Source organism: Ptychodera flava, chromosome 5 (assembly GCF_041260155.1).
Source record: "Ptychodera flava strain L36383 chromosome 5, AS_Pfla_20210202, whole genome shotgun sequence".
Taxonomy (NCBI): Eukaryota; Metazoa; Hemichordata; class Enteropneusta; family Ptychoderidae; genus Ptychodera; species Ptychodera flava.
Genome location: NC_091932.1, coordinates 34,688,294 through 34,713,740, shown reverse-complemented (window position 1 = coordinate 34,713,740; position 25,447 = coordinate 34,688,294). Strand labels below are relative to the sequence as shown.

Here is a 25,447-nt window from a genome sequence, read left to right as displayed (position 1 = left end):
TGATATCATAACCTTGACACAATGCTGCTGAGAGATTTTCACAGCTACGATGTTTGAACTGCAGTGTTCCTGCTCTGTCTGACTTTCCCTCTCGTTGAAACATGAGGAAGCTGGCTCTCATCCCCTGCCACCAATCATTTCTCCTTCCTACAACAAAACACAACATTGTCATTAAAATTGTACTGTTTGATTGCTAGAAAGTGGACTCGACCATTGTGCTACAGGGGTTAGGGTGTTTCCCAATGCAATGAAAGTAAATAGAAGCATGATAGGATGAAACCATTGTGCTACATGGGTGAAGACATTTTCTTCTCTTCGGTGAATATATGAAGGAACTGACATTTTACAAATTACATGCAATCGATTGGAAGAACCAATACCATACAACCTGGTACAAAAGCAGTAAAGCTCTCACCTGGCAACATTATCTATATTATATTAAAAAGATCTGGCACATAAAGGAAAAATAAAATCGGACAGAAATGCTGTAAGGGAAATGACAGAATTTATAAATTTTGCAAAGAAAAATATTCACTTCATAGTGTATAGAACATTATAATTCAGAAATATAGTACAGGCTGTTTGTTTATTCTAAGTTATGAACCTGTAGCCTTCTTTTAATCAATTTCACTGTGTCATAGAGTTTAAAAAGTTAAACATGCTCTTTGTTCACCTCCATAAGTCCACACACATGCACACTTTCATACCAGAATATCGTTGCTTAAATGTCATCAATTGCATAATTAATAAAGTAATATCTTTTCCTGATACTCTCTCTGTCAGAACCAACAACAAACCCATTATAGTGTAAAAATTTAATCCATTTCAGCTCAAATTATTAGTCATAAAATTCTTTGATCAGAAGGCCAACTTGATGAGCAATTTGTGATATTTTTATTTCAAAATCACTTGTTAGCACATTGTATCCAATTTACAATCACACTTAACAGGAGTGAGCTATATTCTAACAAAGATACAACCTTGACTGTCCATATTGTATATTCTTACCATCAGGAATGAATGGTAAAGTCTACTTCACATTGAGTGTACCAGTAATTAGCGTTACCAGCAATACTAAGCAAGTGCCAAAATTTGTGTCAAGCTATTGGCGCCCTCACAGACTAAAGCAGTAACTTCATTTGTCTTATAAACTAATGAAGGACACTGCTATAGCATCAAAAGGCTAATTTTTTGTATGATTAAGGTAGTTCGTGCCTCAAAAATGAAACAGTTAACTTTTTAACATTCTCTTTCACAATCAAGAATAAAAATCTTGTGAGTCACCAAGCAAATTTTTAGTACAAGAGAAACAAATTACCAAACATTTATCGATCTTTGAAATTCAAAATGGCAGCTACCTCTGTGTTATCTCTATAGAAAATAAAATACCCTACTTTCACAAAATTAAGCCAGTGGAAACTTTATTTACTGCAGAAGTTTCAAAATGAGCCTCCAAACTGTGGTAGTGGGTCAAAAGAACTTTTTTAAAGTGTCAGAGTCCAAATGTCCCCTAGGTGCATTCCACCTTAACATTAGCATACATTTGTGATCTACTCAACTTCACTGTGGTTTTATTTTCATTTCTTTTTGTGCAGGCAACATCAAATAGATCTTTCAGAGATCCAATGAAACAAAACCTTGGCAAAATGATTTAAGTAATTTACAATGTTTTGTAATCTTTGTACATAACAGTTAGAACACTCTGTACACCCTTTAAATACCATAATTTGTGTGTCAATATGTATATCTTTCTGGCATTCTGCCAAAGTTTTGCACATTTCCTTTCTGAGTCAACATGTTTAGGTTGACCAAACTGCTTAGAACAGCTTCGGGTGTCTATGGACGCCACAGAAAAACTTACATTGATGTGGTTGAGTATGTACAGCAGTGTGACTACCTTCAGTTTTGTTTATCAATAAAGCTTGAATTCCTGTCCTGACAAAAATTTTACTATCACTTGTTTTACTATAAATCGTGTACAATTGTTAGCCAGGCTAGGCATCAGTGTGATTCATTTATCATTTACTCTATTAATTTAAAGATACCATTTGAAAAAAACATATGCAAACAACTGACCAAAGTTAGCATTACTGATGGCTTTAAACTATGCCAAATTACTGCTCTCTCTCTCTCTCTCTCTGTTCAACAAATTGAATGACACATGTAAATCAAGCTTGTCTGCAGAGGGCGCTTTTCACAAGTTTTCCGTCTCAAGGAATGGTGGAAGCCAAATGAGATTTTAAGCACATCATTTATTTTCATGGATCTTCGGTATACCGGTATTTCCTCCTACATGTTATCACCAAAAATTATAACATTGGTTGAATGAATAACATGTCTTACTTTACCACAAAAAAAAAAATTTGTTGAACAAGTCATCGTTGATGACACAGTCCCCACTTGTTAATGGGTACTTTGATTACAGGTCCTCAGAGAGGATAGAGTCCTCTTCATTAGGTCTGTGATAAAAATACTTTTGACTAAATTCGCTTGATACATGTCTGAGCTGTAGTTCAGGACATGAAAGAATCGTAATAAAATGGCCACATGGCGGCCTTATTGGATCGTATCACAGAACAAATCTATGTGCATATGTATGACAGACATCCAGCTCTATGGGTTTGCTCAGAATTAGATATATGCATAATTAATGAGGTACAGTATGAAGCATCATAAGGTCTCCCATCATACCATATATGAAGGGTGTACCACTTGTGGTTACTGAGTTATGGACAAATATGCAGGGTTCTGCCCACGCCGGACGGCGCTGGACGGGCCCGTCCGGCACTCAGAATTTCCGACCAGCATTGACAAGTGACCGACCGGCACTTGCAGTTCAATGCTTTGAACAGTCAACATGAATGTCTATGAGTGACACTTTTGAGGTCAAGCAGTTCATAAAATTGCATGAAGAGTTGATAAAACAATGGTACTATAGAATGCCTTTCAATAAAATGCTATTTAAACAATACCACTGGTTGATTACCGTACGCTGATTTTGCATATGAAAAGCTGTTCAGCTGTTGAACGTACGTTCACAAGATCATCGCCCTAATGAACTAGACACGGTTTTCCTGTCACACAGTATCTCTGTACGATCGAAAGAAGGAGAAAAACTGAAGTTTTTTTGCTTTGTATCAAGGTTTATAACACCACAAAAATGAAGTACGGAAGCGAAAATGAGCACAAAAAACAGGACTTCTAACTAAAACGTACTCTTCAATGTTCAGTTCAAACTCAATGAGTGGCATTGTGGAAAGACTGCATGCAATGAAAGTCACGAGCAAGTTTGGTGTCAACGAATCCAGTCTTTGAATTATCAATGAACATTCACTTATTTTTCAGGTCAATAAGCCAAAAGTTACTTGTCCGTGGCAACAAGCCTCTCTGTTTGTGAATTTTCCCATTCTACAATGACTATCAAGAAGCAATTGAAGTGAATTTGACATCGAGAAATTCCACTTTCAAAACTATGGCCGATTAGCCAACCCCTAAGTTCTTGGTTTAAACTCTATAGAGTCTGCGCATGAGCAGTAACAAGACCACCTAGGTCATTTGAAAAAACACTGGATGCTGGTACAGTGCAATGGTAATCCAAACTTCATAGTGGTGAGGGATGATATAAGCACAGGAAAATGATGACAAAAAAGTGGTACATTATTTTTCAGAAGCTTCAAAAGATTTCTTTACAAGTACTAAAGATTGTTTTCTTTCTGTTTTGTTCAGTTAAAACTGAAAAAATACTCTGAAGGTACAGTGGAATTGGCTATTATTTGTATATCAAGCCCTAAGAATGTAAAAATACAAGCATATAAATGTTACAGTTTTTCATGAATATTAATGCTCATGAATATTAATGAGCCGTCCAGCACTCTTTGAACTCTGGGCAGAACCCTGAATATGTATATTTGAGGTCAAAGGTCATCGACGTCATGTGACATTATGTCAAAAAAATTGTAGTGCTAAGTTATCCCTATATACAAAAATCAGACCTCTAGCTCTATTTGGTTGCTCAAAATTAGATATGCACATAACTAATGAGGTACAATATGTGGCGTCATAAGGTGTCCCGTCATACCATATATGAAGGGTGTAGCACTTGTGGTTACTGAGTTATGGACAAATATGTATATTTGAGGTCAAAGGTCACCAAGGTCACGTGACATTTTGTCAAAAAAATTGTATTGCTAAGTTATCCCTATATACCAAAAATCAGACCTCTAGCTCTATTTGGCTCGCTCAAAATTAGATATGTGCATAATTAATGAGGTACAATATGTGGTGTCATAAGGTGTCCCATCATACCATATATGAAGGGTGTAGCACTTGTGGTTACTGAGTTATGGACAAATATGTATATTTGAGGTCAAAGGTCACCGAGGTCACATGACATTTTGTCAAAAAAATTGTAGTGCTAAGTTATCCCTATATACCAAAAATCAGACCTCTAGCTCTATTTGCTTGCTCAAAATTAGATATGCACATAATTAATGAGGTAGAATATGTGGCGTCATAAGGTGTCCCATCATACCATATATGAAGGGTGTAGCACTTGTGGTTACTGAGTTATGCACAAATATGTATATTTGAGGTCAAAGGTCACCGAGGTCACGTGACATTTTGTCAAAAAAATTTTATTGCTAAGTTATCCATATATACAAAAAATCAGACCTCTAGCTCTATTGGCTCACTCAAAATTAGATATGCACATAATTAATGAGGTACAATATGTGGTGTCATAGGGTGTCCCATCATACCATATATGAAAGGTTTAGGACTTGTGGTTACTGAGTTATGGACAAATATGTATATTCGAGGTCAAAGGTCACTAAGGTCACATGACATTTTGTCAAAGTGTCTGAGATATCTGCGTGAACGGATGGACTCATGGATGGACTCACGGACGGACATGACCCAATCTAAAAGCCCCCTTGACTTTATCTTTGGGGACTAAAAACTGTGTAACTGCATCCTTTTTGCAATACGAATACGATGAGAAACTAAATTTTTATTTTTCTTGGCCTTATACATGGGAGTCTATGGACTGCCTTATACATGGGAGTCTATGGACTGCCTTATACATGGGAGTCTATGGACTGCCTTATACATGGGAGTCTATGGACTTCCTTATACATGGGAGTCTATGGACTGCCTTATACATGGGAGTCTATGGAGGTGAAAACTAAAAAGTCCTCTAACACGGCCAAATTTGATCGCATTGTGAAACAAATCGATGTGCATCTGTATGAGGTAGGGTACTATCCTTGTACCAAGTTTGAACGAAATCGCTCCAGGCGTCTCTGAGATATCTGCGTGAACGGACGGACGCACGGACGCACACACGCACGCACGGACGCACACACGGACATGACCAAACTATAAGTCCCCCCGGACGGTGTCCGTGGGGACTAATAAATAAATGACAGTTGTATCCACTTAGAAGACCCAAGTTAAAATGCCAGAGTGACTGTTCAAATACTAATTCTACACTCAACACATGCAGAGGCCTCACTTAGGTATTATAGTAAAACTTACACTCCAATGTTACTTACATGTACAATGTAATAACAACTGCATAATATGAAGACTTTTTTGGTTTAAAAATCATGATCAAAAGAGTATCTCCAGTGGTTGCAAAAAAAATGGAGTAAGTTAACTTGAAAAAAGAGATCTGAAATGAAATAATTTGCATTTCAATTTCAAAATGACTGAATGCAAATTGTCCAGCTGACATAAACTGAAGAGGAAAACTTGGAATACTCTTCACAGGCGTAGTCCACTGGAAATACATACATGTATCAAGGTTACTGTGATACAACATACAGGTAAAAGATTTCCTACAGGAGTAAGTTGTGATAGTTTACCATTTAAAATATCACAGATGATGTACATGTCATTACAGACAGTAGTAGCTACTGTCTATGATGTAATACAGTAGATGTATTTTATGACACATAAAAGTTTCCTTTGAAGAAAAAGTAGATGCCATGATAAATTACGCTTTTTGCATCCACCTGATTAATCCTATTATATTGACAGGATGGAACTGTCGCATAAACAAGTTGATCAACTTGACATCACAACTGAAGTTACACTTTATACAAATTATCTGAACAAAGGAAATGGAGCTTACTTTAGGGATCAAACTTTATGGGCACAGAGTATTAAATCATACAGAATACCTAAGTGATAGAAGACGTGTACTGTACTGGAATTGTATATTGTGAGTGGAAATTCATTATTGGAAAACAGGTGTCACATTTCTTAGGAGAATTTACTAATCAAGTCTTTAATTCCGAGTTTTGGTGATATTCATTTTGAGCTAAGTATTTTTATGACCCATATTAACATCATGTCAATTTGGATGTTTCCTCAACAGGTGTACAAAGGCAACAAGAAGAAAATTGATTTTGTAAGTGGCGCATCAATTTTTCAAGATGTTAGCCAACTGTCACAATGCTACAAATGTGACTGACTTCTGAAATGATACAAAGTTGATCAATACAACTTTAAAAAGAGGCTCCCATGTCAACATCATTGGAAAAAGTTATGTGATCAGTAGGAAATGTATTTCTATGCCATTGGCGGTGTTTAAAAGTACTGTGATCTTATATTCACTACTGGTAGGTATATAAATATTTTGGGGATGAATGACTACATGTATCTTTAAAAAAACAGTTATGATTAGTACTGTGCATAAAACTACAATTTGAAATCATCAAGCGTGTCTTTCTTATTTGAGTTTTCCACTATTTCTTCGATCAAAAGTTAAGGACAGCGCACCATCCCTTAAATATGCCAATACTGAAATGCAAGTGTCTTAAAATTGATCCATTTGGTGCCAGTGTAACATAATGATTATGCATGTAGCATAATGTTTGACTGAAGAGAAAGATACCTACCTATCAATCAACATACTATCACCTTAATAATATATTTAAATTCGTTGATGACAAATCCTCTAAATGGATAATAAACCCTTGCTGAATGCAAACCAAAATATAACATGAAGAATTACTGAACTGTTGGGCCTTAATCACACCTTTATTACCTTTTCAAATCCCATGAGTCCGTTTTACAGTACTTCATCTTATCAATGAAATATGGAAAGTGAGATGACTGGCCCTTGACACCAATAGTGGAATACATACACAAGCATCACAGTTTCTAATTTCCTGTTGGAGTATTAAATATATTCACTTTGTTGGATTTCTGTCAGATAATCTGTATTCTCACTTTACACTTGGTCAATCAAAGGGAAATACTGTCTCATACATGGCTTGCTCTCCTTCCATACTTGAATTACGTTATATAAGTGTTCCAAGTACGGCAATGCATCGTTCTTATTGGATTACAGTAGTTCATATGGTTCATGCTGGCTGAATAAAAATCAGGATATACCAGAGCTAAAATGGGCTCCTCAACTACAATGTAACATCTGTAGAAAATTTAGGTACATGTGGCATAAAATCTGTGTAAGGACTAGTGGAAATAATAAAAAAGAGCTGTGTTAACATTTAGAAAGTAGCCTTTAAAACTTCATTCTTGCATTTAATTTGCATTTTGCCATCAGAATAGTTACTTTTGTCACCTACTCATCCAGGGCTTGAAATTAGTGATAGTCCTGCGTCCACAGACTACCAACTTTTCTCTGGGGCTACCAAAATCCATGAAATGGTAGCCCACATGAACTCCTAAAGCCTGAGACCTCAAATTCGGTCAGTACTTGGCATGCCATGGCTGGTCCGTCACTTTTACACGGAAATTATTCCTCCTCCCTACAGAAAACCCATGGTCTATTTTAGCCCTGCTACAGTATGTATCAGTGCTGAGAAGGTTGTGTCATTGTCATGAGGGCTATAAAAATTTGCATACAAGTTACAACTCTGAGAGTAAAACAGGTTGTCAATAGGTCACCAAAACTTTGAGTATCACTTTCGTTCATTATACCTGTTTCCCATGGGTATGCAATATTCACATCAAATGGCTAGAAAACTATGGGCAGAATCTTGAATTTTTCTGAAATGTTTTGATAATTTTGGACCAAATGGGCATCATATTTCATTGGTTGTAGTTTTTTATCAAAATTTTGGCAAAAATCTGAGAAAAGTTGACTAGAGTTTATTTTATAAAGGCGACAAAAATTGTCCCTTTCATTACACCACCGTTCAATGATGGTCACTTAATTTACTATTTGAACTATTTCTCCTAAAAGTAAATGACAGAGAAAACAACTTTTATGCTAAAATACTGGAAATTCTGATCATGCATTTGACAAAAAACGCACTTTATTATTATCATACATGTAAGACTTATGTAAACCTAGGTATGGTGGACAACGGTTATAAATCAAGCCAACACAAAGGCAATAAAGCTAAGCTTGGGTAACTTACAGATAATTTTTTCCAATGATTGATACTTAAAATTGCAAACACATATGTTGAAAACACCAAATATCTGAGAGGAACTCATACATCCTTATAGCAAGATAATAAGGGGCAGCGTCAAAAGTTCAATGTCGAATAAAAACTTTAATTCTTTTTAGTTTTGTTTGTTTTTTTTTTTTGGGGGGGGGGGGGGTTTTGACCCCACAAAGTTTCTATCCGACAAATCGATTTAAGGTCTTACCTCTGAAAGAAAAAACCTTGACTTTATTTGTATTGTTCTTGTTCACTCATCGATAAACTTCAAGTTTGTTGTTAATATTGTAATTTTCATAAGATAAAACACACAAAATTAAAATGTGTTCTCAGTGTTAATGAAGTATTATTTTCGTCGTTATTTTATTTCACCCCATAATTGACTGGTCCTTTGCTTCACTTTACATAGAAAGAGCCTGCCAATATGTTCAATATAAGTCGATTAAGTTTCTAGGGGGGTGGGGGGTTTGGGGATAACTAAGGGAATTAAGTTTTTTATCCTACATTGAACTTTTGACGTCACCCCTAAGTGAAAACATAATACAAAAATACTAGTATATTGCTGGTATACCGGGCAGGTTGGTGCTTGTACGTGAGTTAGTGATTTTTTTCCAACGTCTGAGCTTTCCTGCTTCTCAAAGATTAAAAAACAAAACTTAAAAGACAAAGAATTGAATTCAGCGTAGAGTTTGTCGTTTTACCTGAGGCCGAACAAAAAAAAACTGTGCTGTTCCCATAACACGACCTATTTTTTACCTGCCGACCCAAACTTTTTCGCTACGTAAACACGGAAGTAAAAGAAAAGAAAGAAAAAAACCCGTAAAATCACGCGTTCGTTACTTGGCATTTGTTTTTGCTTGAACGAAGATGTCTTTAATGTTTTGTTTTGTTTCCCTTTATATGTATGATACATTTTTCTAGAAATGTTGTGACCAGTGTTTGACTGCCCTGATCCCCTGAAAAATACATATTTACAAATAAAGATATTTTGGAAAAAAAAATTCCTGTTGACCTACCTACCCTATTTTTGAAAACCATGTTATCGGAACAGCACAAGTTTTTTGTTGCCTAAACCAACAATATATGTAAAATCTTGGAACGAAAAAATCGCACAACCTAACCTGACCAACTGTTTCAAATATGGTGATCGCAAAACTGAGCGACTACGGTATCGTCTGCTGAACATGTGGTCGTCTGTTCCAAAGAAAACTTTGCATAGTGGCATTTTTCAAAAAAATATCATCATTTTATAAGGTTTCAGCGTCGAATCATTTGAAAAAATTGAGTTTTCTCTAAAAATAATTGGAAACTATGAAAGCTCTGTGTAAAGTACGAAAATACTGCGATAAACGAACTTCAAACCCGATGGAACGGCAGAGGTACACGTAGATTCAGAAATGCCTACCCCCGCCCCGGTGCCTACCTAAGCTTTCATAGTATAGCCCCGGAGTATAGCAGCACAACTCGAAACGTTTACAATAAAAACATGATGAAAAGAAAATTCAACATTAATATTCCGAGTCCCACAATGAAAAAAAGGCAGCTGGATCGGTGCACATCAGACTGTCTTCAAGTTCGAACTCGATTACAGTGTCAAGGTCGGCTAGGTCTCACTGATGACAACTGCTTGTCAAGTTAATGAAAGTACAAACATGACCGTTACCTCAAACATTTCTTTCGAAATTTTCCTTCTCGTGGCTTCTTTGTTTCTTGGACGAAAATTTGGCGCATAAATTCAATCAAAAAGCGAAATTCAACGCTAATCGACTTCAACAACTTCCAGCTCTAGTGTCCCATACCTGCAAAAGGCCCCGCTGAAATACGCACATGCTACCCAGAATCCTTTGCATGACGTCATAGCAAAACTTTGAAACAAAAGAACATCGCCCATCATCACGTACACTCAATATTAGTTTTCCTCCGACGTTCGTACATTGTTTCTCAGATTTGAAAAGCCAGAAGTTCGAATGGAATAGATTGAAACGGATACCAAAACATTTTCCTATTTTACATATCTAAAAATCCACGAAAGGTATTCCATTGTTTATTGTTTTAATTACTGCCCTGGACTAACTGGAGCTAAGCTTTTGATGTAATGATCTGTTGTATTCAGTCAATTCTCTGTGAAAGTTCTAGTCAAGAGTGACAAATGTACTTTGAAATTTTGAGAGGTAATTGAAAACTGACCATAACACATGACATTGTTTTTCCTTCTGATCTGACCATCAGTAACTTTAGTCCCATTGTTTCTTCAAACAAGTACAACAAAATTATGGATATACAAGACAACAAAGTAACGGGTATCAGAATTACATCTTCGGTTTTGTCAAGGCATATTGTAATAAAATAGGCACAACTCCCTGTTTATTTCATCAGCACACCCTGAAATGTGTTTCACTTTTACAATAAATGCTGTCAGTTTCCTTGACTTAGTTATGTCAGCAGTATTACCAGTCATTTTTTTTAATGTTTACATTCACTAATTTATCTATGTTTATTTTGATTTTGATTTAATTATTTATCTATTTATCCATGCAAATTGGCTCCGAGTGTGCTGACAGCTCTGTATCGGCTCTGCATTTTACTGCAAAAATTTAGTACTTTTCGGACCTGTATTTGGTTGGAATTGAGATATTCTTTTTTATGAATCATTGGTGAGCACGTTTGGACCGACAAATAGTCGAAGAAGCAGTGTTTGTTGGAGTATTTCTCACGTTTCTCATGCGTCTTCATCGGTGGCTTTATTGACGTGTCCGTTGCCTGAAGAATACTAGATCGGCTCCCAGGTGTGCGTTGTTCATTGCGTAACATCGCATAACTGATTACAATGGTTGCGTGCAACGACTGTGGAACTGTGACCAGGTTAGTCAGGTTGTGTCAAGGCGATCTCGACCTTTGCTCAGTATGTGAAAAGAAACGTTTCGGCAATTACGAACCAGTATTGACTCCAAGTAAGTCTGATAGTCGTGGATGTCCTGAAGAGAACATCGTGGTTAATGGCGTCGTAATTAATGAGCTACTGTGTTTTATAACAAACAAAATTGATGTGCTGGCCAATGACATTATCGTGAAGCTTTGTATTGAAAATTTTGACGACCAAGAGATTGAGAAAGCCAAAAGAACAATTTATGATCTAGTATGTTCCGATGCGAATGGTCGCTATAAGAAGAGACAGGGTCAACACAAGAAGTCCAACAGTGTACAAGACATACTGGTCCTATTCCATCAAACTGACCCAGCTGTACTGCCGTGTTTTGTAGCAAAAGATTTGGCCAAACTTCCGCCAATTGATATGTCCCATATCGACGTGTCAACTATGCTTAAAGAAATGCGTTCTCTGCGTCAAGATGTAATGAGTCTAAAGGGTACAGGTCATCTATCTGAAGGTGAGAAAGCAGTTGACCAAATCGAAAGTCTACGTGCTGAAGTCAATGAACTGAAGCAGCTGTGTGTGAAGTCACTCGCCAACATATCAGAAAATGTATCTAGTGGAACGAATTCAAAATCCGATGCTGTAAATGTGCTCGACTCTACTTTGGCAAGAGATCTACATCGGTCGGAGCTATCTTACGATCGTCCCGAAGAGAATTGTAAATCTCAGCAATCCAGCGTATGCAGCCGAACAACTGCTGCTACGGGAGGAAAATCGTATGCGGATGTTGTGATTTATGACAAAAACAAATCACGTGCGCTAGGATATAGACAAGAAACGCATGCTATTCGATCAGATTCAACGCTTTCCAGTAACGACAGACCTTTTACGACAGTAAGTTACAAGAAATCAAGACCTAGACGTACAAAGCTATGCATTGGTACGGTCTCCTGTGGTGACATGGACGCTGCGTTGAAAGCTGTTGACTCGCGCCCTCCAGCAAGATTGTTTATCAGCAGGTTATTACCAAAAACCTCTGTAGCCGATGTCGAGAGTTATATTAGAAAGAAAATTGATTTGAGTATGCAGTGTGAGAAACTTAAAACCAAGTATGATACATACTCGTCATTTCTTGTCACTGTAGAAAATGGTCAATATGACAAGTTGCTGGATCCGTCAGTTTGGCCTGCTGGTGTTCTGGTGAGAAAGTTTTATCCATCAAATAAGTAATGCCTCTTCGTATTACAACGTTTAATTGTCGCGGTATTAAATCTACCATTGACGCTGTTCGATCTCTGTGCAATGAACATGATATTATACTTTTACAAGAACACTGGCTATGTAAGCCTGAGTTGCCGTTACTTTCGATCATACACAAGGATTTCTATGCATCTGGTATTTCTGCAATGAGTGATGACACCTGTATCAGAGTGGGTAGACCCTATGGGGGAGTTGCTGTCCTATGGCGGAAATCGCTTGCTAATATCTTCAGTATCAAGTATAAACATTATAATGACAGTCGCATTATTGGGCTTGAGATACGTTGTGGCAATAAATCGCTTCTTATCCTCTGTGTCTATCTTCCGACCGATTGTGACACTAATTATCACAAGTTCGCTGAGTATCTGTCGAAAATTGAAACTATTGTATCAGACCCAGATGTCAACAGTTTTCTTGTTGTCGGCGATTGGAATGCTGATCCTGGCAAACCCTTTGGCAGAGAACTTGATTTATTCTGCAACGAGCATGGTTATACCATATCTGACGTTACTATCCTAGGCGAGTGTTCCAATGTTTTCACTTATATCAGTGATACTCATGGCACAACCTCGTGGTTAGACCACTGTGTGTCATCGCGATCAGCTCATGATGCCATTATCTCTATTAAGATCCTTACAGATTACGTGGCTTCAGACCATTTACCTGTTTCCATTTTAATGTCGTTCGAAGATCTTCCATTGCTAGATGACAGTACTATATCTAATTCAGAGATAACTAAGTGTGTTCATTGGGCGAAGGTCAATGAACAGGAATTACGTTCCTTCAATTATTTGTCGGACTTTTATTTGCAGCGAATCTCTCTTCCTGTTGAAGCATTATATTGCCAAGATAAGTTCTGCAGAGACAGCAATCATAGATCGTTGATCGATCGTTTCTATAATAATGTAATTCATGAGCTTGGTCATGCAGCTGCGGATTGCCTTTCTTGCAAGAATGTAAAGACCGATTACGTCATTCCCGGCTGGAACGATTACGTGAAAGACTTTCACCAAAATGCTAGAAATGCATTCAGATTGTGGCTTAACCTGGGGAAACCTCGAACTGGGCCTATCTATAGGGAAATGAGCACAGCCCGTGCGAACTTCAAACGAGCGCTTAGGTTATGCAGACGTCATGAAAATGAGCTGAAGGCCGACGGTCTCGCTGCTTCACTCAGAGGCAAAGACCACAGGACTTTTTGGAAAAACGTTCGTTTGATGAACAGTCACGCCGCGCCTCTCTCAGCTAATGTAGGTGGTGTTTCTGGACAACAGGATATTTCTAATATGTGGCAGGATCATTTCTCCACCCTGCTGTCTACTGTTACCAACAATTGTCACGAAAATTTCGTCTCTAATTGGCAAAACAGTAACTATAACAAAAGCAACATTCCAAGAATTACAGCTGCAGAAATTAGTAAAGCCATTCATGAGCTCCCACTGGGGAAAGCAGCTGGTTTCGATGGTCTGCAATCTGAGCATTTTAAACATGCTAATGATCGTTTGCATACTATTCTGGCATTGTGTTTTTCAGCTATGCTTATCCATGGGCATTTACCTGATAATTTAATGAAAACTGTTCTTGTTCCGCTTGTTAAAGATAAATCGGGAGATCTGACAAGTAAAGACAACTATAGACCAATTGCACTCGCAACAGTAGTGTCAAAATTGCTTGAGTCAGTGATCTTAGACCGTTGTAAAGCTTATTTATACACAGAAGATTATCAATTTGGCTTCAAGAGCGGTCACTCAACTGACCTTTGCATCTATGTGATGAAGGAAATAATTAATTATTATCGCCACTTTAACAGTCCTGTATATATATGTTTTCTGGATGCTACCAAAGCGTTTGATAGGGTCAACCACTGGACTTTGTTCAAAAAGCTCATAGACAGAAAGATGCCTTGGTACTTTGTTCGTCTCATTATTTTTTGGTATCGCACACAACAATTCTGTGTGAAGTGGGGCAATGTGTTCTCTGCTTTCTTCTCAGTGAATAATGGTGTTCGCCAAGGAGGTATCCTGTCACCTCTTTTTTTCAATGTTTACATGGATGACCTTAGCATTCGCTTACGTAGTTGTAACAAAGGTTGCAATGTAGGCGGTTTGATGATAAACCACCTCATGTATGCAGATGACACTGCTTTAATGAGTCCATCGATTGCAGGTTTGCGTGCACTGATTTCAATTTGTGAAAATTATGGAGTGGAACATGACATTGTATATCACCCGAAAAAGTCAGAATGCATGTACTTTATCCCTCGTTCATTTGGGCTTTCTGTTGACCTGGTTCCACCTGTCTATTTGAGCGCCAAGAAACTGAATGCCGTTTCAAAACATACTTACCTGGGATATGTATTCACTGATAATTTGTGTGATGACTATGACATTAAGAGACAAACACGTAAATTTTATGGTTATGCGAATTCACTCCTACGTAAATTTCATAGTTGTAATAATGCTGTTAAGGTGACTCTTTTCCGTTCATACTGTACCAACATGTATTGTTCACAATTATGGTGGAATTTCAGCCGTCAGAGTATGAACAACCTCAGAGTGTCTTACAACAATGCGTTTCGTATTCTTATGCATTTGCCTCGTGATTGTAGTGCAAGTGCAATGTTTGTTGAAAATTCAATTCCATCTTTCCAAGCTCTGCGACGCAAGTTCTTGTTTAAATTCTCAGACCGATTGCAAAATAGTGATAATAGCGTGTTAGCCACAATTCGAAATTCGGATGCATTTGTCTATTCTAGCTTTAATGCGACATATAGAAAGTCGATGTATATTTTAACCTAGTAACTTTTGACTCTTTTAGCTTTTGTGGCAGGTTTTTTTTAGTCTATGTACTATGTTATGTCCTTTTTTGTTTATTCTTTTTTTATATGGGATGCAACAAACTGTATTTTTAATACTTATTGTGCTTTTATCCTGAATTAAAGTTTATTATTATTATTATAACAACTTTTTCAAAAGTCAACTGGCACGATTATAATTGAACCAGAAAATATGCCAAGGATTGCAAAACTAAAAGCAAATTCCTTCTGCAAACAAGGGAAATATTCTGGCAGAAAATGAACATCGTTCTTTGTTACGTTTCATCATAATAGACTTGATCTGTCAGGTAGAAATTTCTTCATGTGATTCAAACAGTACCACAATTTTAACTCTTTAACTACCAGGTTTAGGTATGTTCCCAATATCTTCAAAGGGAGATGTCAACCTCTGGGACAGGAGAAATCATTTGCAGCTGAATAAAAAATGACTCTATGCCCATGTCAGGTTCAAATTTGGTACTGCAGATTAAATTACATAGATACCTGTACAAATGGAAGGATGGAAATAATTTCCAATTTTTCGTTTGCGGAAGTCATACCGGTATGTATGGTATAAGTAATAAATAAAGTTTTCAAGTATCTTACATTGGTTTTCAGTTACCTCTATAGATGTCGAGTTGTTATTTTCCATAAATTTCCAACACCAGTCTACGTTACAATAATGGCAATGGTACATACAGAAGGTTTCCAACCACCTTAACTGGGATTGTTACAGTTTGCAGACAAATTGATCGTCTTCACTTCGTCAAAAATACTGCCCAACCTCTGAAGACAACTGTGCAATTGGAAGGGTAGGAAACATTCCCTATGCATACTTTGGGGAAGGTGTGAATTGTTTCTTTGTTTTGCCATGAATGTCATGCTCATTTGGCTTCCATTGTTTTCATGCCTTACAGCGAAAAGGCGCTGATGCACTGGCCAGCGCCAGTCAATAGGTCGCTAACACCAGGTTAGCCTGGCTTGCGCCCCAGGCTGACCCCAGGCTAGCGAGGTTGGAAAGCTACACTTGAGCTGTACTGTATGTATAGCTGATAGAAACTTTGTTCAATGTAGCAGAATGTATATGCTATGCAATCACACAGAAATAATTTGAGTTAATATTATATTCAATCTGAGGGTAACATTACTTTACAATGTGACTCATCTCCATACTGACTCTCTAACATGTACCAAAATTTCTCCACGATGACAAACACACTTAAGCACATCATTTGTTTCTGATTTAAGATAATTATTTTATTGAGTGCCATGCAATTGAGTTGCAGTGACAAAGATGGAGCATAAGGAGACACAGAGGAATTTCTGATCTGTAGTCACATGACAGGTGGTAATGGATTGAATCAAATAGCTTATTCTGTAATTTCATTACCTGTTATGGTGAAATATAGGATGGAAAACAACACTTTACAACTCTTCATCTTCTTTCAGTTTGAAATGATTACCTATACTTGTCAAATTTTGAACTATCAAAAATATCACACCTATCAACTATCTGTTTTGGTAGTAAGAACCAAAGAAACAAAAGTCTACAACTTTTGCTCATTCTTTCTTCACAGAATACTCTTTCACAATACAGATTTGAGCCGAGCAAAATTACCTGAAATTTACTGATACTTGAAATTCATTCTGGTAACCGCACTGTGTGTCGACTTTCTAAAAAGTCTTGACTTCTTCAGTTTCATAAATTATCAAGACTGAATTTTACGTTTTTCAAGTTTCAAAATGACTTTGCATAAGCTGCACAAATGGCTGAATTTCAAGATTTCCTAAATCTGTAAATCAGGTGCAGTCTACTCTGGTTACACAAGAAGGGAAAGTAACAACAGTTCTTTCCTGCATTTTACTAAAGACCTCAAGTGACAAGGTAAACTACAGAGCCAGTAGTGAAAGGCTCATATTGCCTGTTTACAAACATTACGGGAAAGCTCCATTAACTTAGGAATACCCTACTTCCCTAGAGGATCAATTTCACAGACCTGCCTTTCCTACAATGGCACTAAAATGGCACCAGCTGGATTAGATAAACATAACAAGGGAACATTCACACCTTGGGGATTAAAAGTCTTCTGTTTGTCACCCGAGTTGGTCAGGCAAGGACTCAGGTTTCAGCATAGACAGTGGAGGGGGAAGACCCTCCACTGTCTATGGTTTCAGGTACCATGCAAGTTAAAGCAGTCTTCCCCTAATGCATGTTTCTCTGTATCACTGTCCATTTCAATTTGTGGTTTGACCTGGTCATTTTCAAATATCTGACTGACCACAAAGATGTACCAATACATGTTACACACCATACAAAAATTTAACCTCTTCAATTCCTGCCCCTGTCAACTTGCCACTTACAAGTTTAAAATTGAATTTCTTCCGATGAATAATTATAACTAAGCTCTAAACACAGTTACATGTACAGTGTTGTTTCAGAAAAGTTACGTTTGGTGATTTCATTTAGTAACATCTATTTTGTAAACTTCAGAAGCTTTAAACAAATATACAGAGTAAGCGACGTCTCATCAACAGCTCTACCACAGCTTTTCTCTTGAAACCCTTGAAATTTTCATCAAATTTCATTTCAGAATTGGACATTTTATGTACTCTAATATAGACATGTACATACCTTTTGACTCTCCTAGATTTGTTCTGACCATCAAATCAAAAAAAATACTTTCTCTCATTATATAAATGATGTTGAAATTCTTCAAAACAAATTTAACATTTCAACTTCAGGGTGACAAAGGATATAAAAAACCCATGCGTTAGTGAGGATAGCACATTTTGTTGTTTGCCCAGCTAAATGAACTTTGCCTATTTATAATACGATGGTATACACGAAATGCAAGCATGTCATGTACTGTGTCTATTTATCGAAAGCAACGCACAGTAAACCATTGTAGTGAAAATAAATATGTAGTAAATTGATTTCAAAGCCATTGCTCAGATACCTAAAAATTATATTCTAACGCTTAAAAAGAAACTTCCTGAAGCAGAAATGAAAACGCAATAACATCTACTGTTTGTATTCAATTGTGTGTCTTGCAAAAACAATCAAAGATTTTCATAATTTCATTTCAATATACAAATGTACCATTATTTGCATGGTAAATACAATAAATTTACATTTTTCAATGAAACCAAGACGTTGCTTGAAAAAGTCTTTTTATGTCTATCACCTTCAACAATTTTTTCTCCACTTAGCGCCCTCAACGTTTGAAAAAAATTAACTTTTGTTTGCACAATCACAAGGCTAGATTTGTAATAGTACCACAACCTAGAGACTTGACTGCGTCACTTGAAAATATCTATATACAGCAAGCAACAAAGTTATTTTAATGAAGTACATTGATGTCACAATGACTCAACATTGCCATAATTACAATATAATCTTGGCGTTTGTCATGAGTTCATGTCTTTTGTAGAGATATCTTGCATGGTTGATTGAAGCCATCCAATCTATCATTGTCCTACTTGCCACTGAAAATAACAGATGAAAATATTGGTAATTATTACCATAAAAATGTCATGGTACTTATAGATTGATTCAGTGTCAAACTTTTTCTGAAAATCTGATGAGATGTAATTTTAAATTTATCTAAAATTTGGAAGTTGAAAACATTTCAGGGATGTTATGGATGGTAAGAATAACTTTTTTGCTTGTGTATAAGTTTAATGCTTAAATGCTTTTCATCACAGTTGTGTATACTCAACCTTCTCTCACAGCCTCTCATTGGTAACACTGAACACTATACTGGTACATGCAGATATCCTTTTCCCATACATGTAACATGTGCAGTTACGGTAGTTATTCAAGCTGTGATCACCAGTGCAACCCTTGCTGACTGAGCTTATATAAAACAAAGCACACTGAGAATCATTTTTGCTGCAATCCTTGCTCAGTTATATCAGTATTGGTACATCGGTGAATAGGGAAGAATTGGAGCTGGAGCATGTGAGGGACTGTGAAAACTTTCTGTCATATGAGTGAGGTGCATTACTCACTACCCAAGTCACATCACCAACAACCAGGGTTCTCCACAAGGTGACTTTGAGGAATGGGCCTCTCCTCTCTTTTTGGAGCAATCTATTTGTATGTTAATGACCAAAGCAGAGGAATACATACGCACAACAAACGAATATGCATATTATGCATTGTTATCTAAATTAGTCACCTCTCTGTTTTTCCTGCGGTGTGGAGTACATTGAACAATAGAGGATCTGAAAGCTTTTTGAAATGATATAAATCGCATTCTTTGCTCTTTTTTATATATACAAATCACGCATTCACATAACATAGGTAATACATGTAGCAACTGATAACCCCTCACCTTGAGTCCCTCTCCACCTCCCCCTTGTCTTTCAGCTGCTTCAGCTTTCTTCTCTGCCTCCTCCAGCCTCTGCTGTTTTCTCTTCAAAGCTTCAGGATCTTTGATACCTTTGGATTCAGCCTGGGAGAATGTGAATGCATGTAATGTAATTAAAAATGCTAGTAAAGTGGTTGGGTGGAAATTATGCTCCTTTCAGAACACTTTCACAGACAAAATGGTTTACAAAGAGAAATACCATCCTCAGTGATGTGACACATCCATTACACAAAGAATTTGATAGTCGTCATATCGAAAGAAGTGTAGATGATTTAGAGTGCCCTTTGCATGCACACAGTGTTTTAAACATTTTAAATCAAGCTGGGCAAATTTTAAGCAAGTTTGTTTTTGTCACATTGTATGTTTTTTTGTGTGTGTGAATGCATTTGACTGTCTATTGTTTGTTATTGGATGTTTTGAAGCAGACATTGTTATTTTTCCGCAGAGATTAAAGCCCCAGTGCTGCTAACTTTTGATGATAATTTCACCATTTTTATTTTGAATGTGAACCATAATTCCTTGTTCTTCTCCCTAAAGAATGTTGATATACACAGTATCCAGCTTGTTAACTCAGCCCCTATGGTCGTAAACTGCATTGTTATTGATGAAAACTGACTTCTGGTCCGGACTAGAAGTCAAATGTAAACAATATTCATGCATTTTACACACATAGACGCTAAGTTGACAAGCTAAATAGTGGGTGTTGCAACATTCTTTGGGAGTAGAATAAGAAGTTGCAATTGATTTATAAAATAAAAATAATGAAAAAACCATCTAAAGTTAGCAGCACTGGGGCTTTAATAAAGTATTGTATTGTATTTTATTCTATTGCATTCTATTCTATCCTAGTACAAGCATATCAAACATGCCTGTGCCTATTTGTTTTATCAAGATGAATCGTCGTCATGTGTTAATGGTATCAAGATTAATAATTTGTTTTGTTTTGCTGACAACTTAATATTAGCTAGCCTTTCTTTTACTGGTCTTCAAATATGATCAAGATTGCAAACAGATATATTACAAATTATGGCTTGTGTTTCAATCCAAAAAAGACAAACTATGTTATTTTCAGTCAATGTACACTTACACCCATCCATATTGGTCACTGAGCAGTGTAAGACTGGATAAATGTGAAAGTGTGAACTATTTAGGTGTTACACTTCATCGTCTTATCCAAATGAACTCATTACAAATGGAATAAATGCAAGTCGAAAAGCTTTCTATGCACTTCAAGGCGCTGGATTCAGTAATGGCCATATTGACAGTAATGTACTCACAAATGTATGGAAGGCCGAAAAGATCTAGTCAAAATTACTAAAAGCTGGGTTTGGCATTCACATTGTAGAATATAAAGGGTTATATCATCAGTGGCACAACCAAATATTGTAGAAGTACTTCTTTCCTGAAGGCAATTAATGTTATGAAAACTGATAAGTCACTTGAAATCACTCTTGATTTGATGAATTCCATCTTTAGTGATAACTCTCGAGCACTTTGTTTTTACCTGCATCTTTTGAATATGCATTTATATGGTAGATTGAAGGGGTACACTGATTTAGTATTAATAGAATTTGTGTCAAAAATGGTGTCTCATTTTTGCAGTATATTTTTGACAATCAATACTCAGAGTCGATCTGTGAAAATATGAAGTTAAGGCCAGATGGGCAAACTACATCCTAAATTGTACAAGTGAGATTACAATAGCTGCTAAAGTTATTGGCCTGGATGCAGATTCCTTTGCAGATGATCATAATGACTCAGAACTTGATGAGATGAAAAAATTTTGCTGGCTTTGTACATTTCTGAAAGATTGCATGAAAATCAACATGTAACTTACCATTTATTGTGATTGATGAAATGTTTTGTCCAGATTTTATAGCTAATTTTGAACCATGTATCGGTGGGTGGGGGTTATATAACCAAACATCCTCATGCTTGATGGTTCCGGCATGGCTTGGCCCCCTGTAATTTTCATATGGCCCCTGTTTAAAAACTTAGTGAAACCCCTGACTTATTCTTCATTCTTCCTATTCTTACTCTGTCAATTCAACTGATTACAAGGAGCAGAGAGGAGCAACTGTTCTCTAAATCACTGTTCTCCCCAGGAATTTCTGACAGCAGCATAGAAGCTAATTTGCATTATAATTGTTATGTTAATGAATGTCTATTGTTATACCAAAATTAAAGAAAAGTAAGTGGCTACTGTGCTTTAATTATTCTGGGGAAAACACAGTGATCATGGCAGACACTGTATAATGTGTGTAGAGTTGGTGTAAACATTCTGAACACTTCTTGCTACGTAACTAATAGAATTCACACATCATGTTTACTTTGCTACTGTTTGCTATGATAGAGAGAAGTGACAAAATAAGAATTATTGCTTTGGGATAATTTCCTCTTTTCGAACACACCAAATACTTGATGTTATGATAGAGTTTTAAAGACAGGCTTTGTACGGGACAGAGAAAAACAACAAATAATCTACTTAAAAATATATAAATTGTGTGAATACCATATTTTTATGAGGTTCAACAGCTTTCTATGGCAAATTTAAAACACTAACAAAATGCACCTGTTGTGAGAATCAAGGAAAGGGTTATATCATCAGTGGCACAAATCAGTGATTGACATAATGTTCACAACCAGATAAAACTGGAGACTATTTAGAGACACTATTTGTGTTCTACAAATGATTGTACATACCTGTTGCTGTCGTTTTAGGGCAGCTTCTGCCTGCTGCTGTCTCTTTGTCTCCTGAGGGAAATCAAAGTATGTATGTAGCAAGTCATTGAGGGCTCAATTTGACATATCAAAATAGGGGTGTGTGTGGTGGATCTTGGAAAGCTGGAAGGATTGTACATGTGTTGATGGGTACAAGTTTGGGGAACCCTTACTGTGTGTACTTGTTGAATAACTGGTTGGATGACAAGTCTTGAATAATCGTCTTTAAGGAATGCAGTGGAACGGTTAGATGTGTGTGTCTGTCCATGTTTACAGTATCTTGCACAGTTGTCCATGTGTATGTTGGTTACTCTGATGAGTGTGCATATAGTAAGATATGTATGCCTGGATTCTGTCTGGTGACATCACCTCATCAAATCTGAATAACAGGAAAGAGAAATGTGCAGTGTTGTACATTGAATACTGTATTGTCACAGCTCATTTGTCTGTTTGTCCATACAAATTGGGACATACAGTACCAAGCAGTCAATGAGACTGGTATTTTACATGATCTGCGAAGAAGGAATTTACGAGTATAGTGTACATGTTGTTTCCGATTGTAAGACTAGATTTCTAAAAGCTTGAATTTGAAAGCAATGTTGAAGATTTCATCAACTTGGACTCTGGAGCAATTCCATAGGTGTATAATAATTATCACTGTTCATTACACCGGGTACAATAATTAAGCAATAGTGGATCCCCTTCCAACCCATAATGCACGAAAGCAAAATTTGCCTGACATAATGTACAAGGCGAAGCTGAGAATTTCAAAGAATGCAAAGCTTGGTGAGTCCATCATAGGCTGGGAGGGGTACATTTGCTATTATTTTATAGATTTGGCTGTGCCAGGGAATTTGTAGATGTAGAAAACATCTGGGGCCACAATGCTGGATATTCGGACACATTATCAGTAATAATCTGCGAGTATGACATCACAAAATTCAGTGGCATTGACAAAGCTATAATATCATGAAGGTTATACAATGTACAGTGTTCCATTTTTCATATACTAAATAGTCTGCAGGATTGTGGGATTCCCGCAATATGGAAAGCCATGCCCTCCCTCCCTCTCCTCCTCCTGCTGTCAAATACTAAGTCTGATTTACATTGTAGTGTTGTCATTGGACGACACCTAGTGATGCCAAATTCCCGAAAATACTGGTTTGTACTTGATCAAGATGATTGATGGGGCCTATTGAAATCCACACAACAAAGGTTTGTACGTTCTAGTGAACCCCGTTTGAGCAGATCGTGGAGGTAGAAAGAGATTCTTTCTACCTCCATCAGCAGACCGACTTGCTGCGGATCTGTAGCCCTACCACTCCCTTTACTGGTTGTGTTGGGGGACTCCCCCAACACGTTAACCAGCAAAGGGAGTGGTAGGGCTACGGATCCGCAGCAACAACAGACCGACTTTAAAATATTCTTGAGACAGTAAGTGTTCCTAATTTTATAGAACCAACAAATTGAATCAAAAAATGCTTAAACTAAAATTATTGCAGTCAGTTCCCTCTCGAACACAGGTACAATGTCCAGCAGTTGTTGAACTCTGGTCCAGACAATGTAGTGTAGTGTTTACTCGTAAATTGCGCGTAATTTGGTAGTGTAACCGTCGGGATGTGCAAATTTTCTGAACCCACAGTTCGGAAATCTCGGCATTGTACGAAAAATTATTTCGTATTCGACATTCCTTACCGGGTCTGGGTCATCATAGTCACTACTAGAACCACCTAAACACGGTAAACACATTCCCATGGCTGCAAATTCTAAATATAAATACGGAGGTGATGAGAGTAACAGCTCAGCGATCCAGAAGTAGTGTGTGACCTTGCTCTAACCCGGAAGTACGCTTGTTATGGTCCGAATTCACACGAAGCTTAGCCGATAATGGCCGATCATTTGCACATCAGTACTTGAACAGCCCCGACCGATAAGCTGAAGTGGGGCATGGAGGTTAACTAAATACTAAGCAGTATTCTGGTGAATCTATAGTTTAACGACTAACCTTATCGTATGGTATAGTCAAAATAGTCTTCACAAGCAGTTATAGGCCTAACGCGTTACCAAAATACTGTATAAAAGCAGTACAGTAGAGAGCAAAGGGACAAATTCGCTCTTTTTTGACCTTTTTCAATATCAAGAAAATTTGGGATACTATCATCAAGTCACTCAGGGTACAACGGTACATAGCTGCAAAAGTGTATTAGTAAAAATTAACTTTTTGTTGCATGTAAATATACGATTTTGTTTGTGACCTCCAGACAAAATGAATTTTCAATCCTTTTCCGCCTTGCTTTCCCATCATCATCGAAAATGAAAACTGCCATCCTTATGTATATGAAACACACCACCAATATAGATTTCATTGCAAAAAGCTTGCATGAGGTCCAGACTTTTTTAACAGTGCAAGTTCATCCATGCATGGGGACAGTACTGTGCACGGAACTTGATTTTTAAATTTTAGGACAGACCGTAAAATGTTTAAATAATCTTGTCTGGCTACTAGTAGAGTTGAGGTTGTGCACATGTGGGTAGTCAAACAACACAAACTACTTTTAGTGTCAAACAAAGTTCATGAAAAAGGTCAAAAAGAGCTATTTTGCCCCTTGAAAAACATAGACAGTATACCCTAGAAGGGAGACGCTTGTTTACACTGGCGAATCATTAAAGTATTATGAGGTTGTCAGCCTAGACCCTAAGCTAAGTCACGGTAGTAAGTGGGGACCTGAAGCTAAAGCTAATATTTCGATGTCAGTCCAATTAGGTTTATTTTCTGCCTTCCCTATGCAGGGCATCCATTAAAGAATATTGTATAGCTTTCAAACACCGAAGGAGCAAACAGACATTATAAGTTTTCTGTCAAGTTGGCCGCCCAACAATATGTGAGGAGTGTGAGGGCAATATCACGAATTATGGCCTGCCCAAGGGATGATGATCCTGATCGAAATACTGATGATAACCTCGCCGCACGATCTTCTTATGTTAT

General features: G+C 37.1%; 1 protein-coding gene across 2 annotated transcripts; it reads right to left on the bottom strand.

Moving 5' to 3' along the window:
- Window positions 1–7: 7 nt before the first annotated feature.
- LOC139133743 (small VCP/p97-interacting protein-like) lies at window positions 8–24,318 on the bottom strand. 2 transcript variants are annotated; one of them, XM_070700510.1, is made up of 4 exons: window positions 24,157–24,312; window positions 22,444–22,494; window positions 19,705–19,824; window positions 8–147 (listed from the first exon to the last, which is right to left on the bottom strand). In XM_070700510.1, exons 1-4 carry the CDS (start codon window positions 24,214–24,216, stop codon window positions 118–120), a joined length of 261 nt encoding a protein of 86 aa, XP_070556611.1. In that variant the 5' UTR covers window positions 24,217–24,312; the 3' UTR covers window positions 8–117. The 2 variants fall into 2 exon arrangements, with proteins under 2 accessions (XP_070556611.1, XP_070556612.1); XM_070700511.1 differs by lacking the exon at window positions 8–147 and adding an exon at window positions 16,599–18,853 and having other exon boundaries at window positions 24,157–24,318.
- Window positions 24,319–25,447: the final 1,129 nt, after the last annotated feature.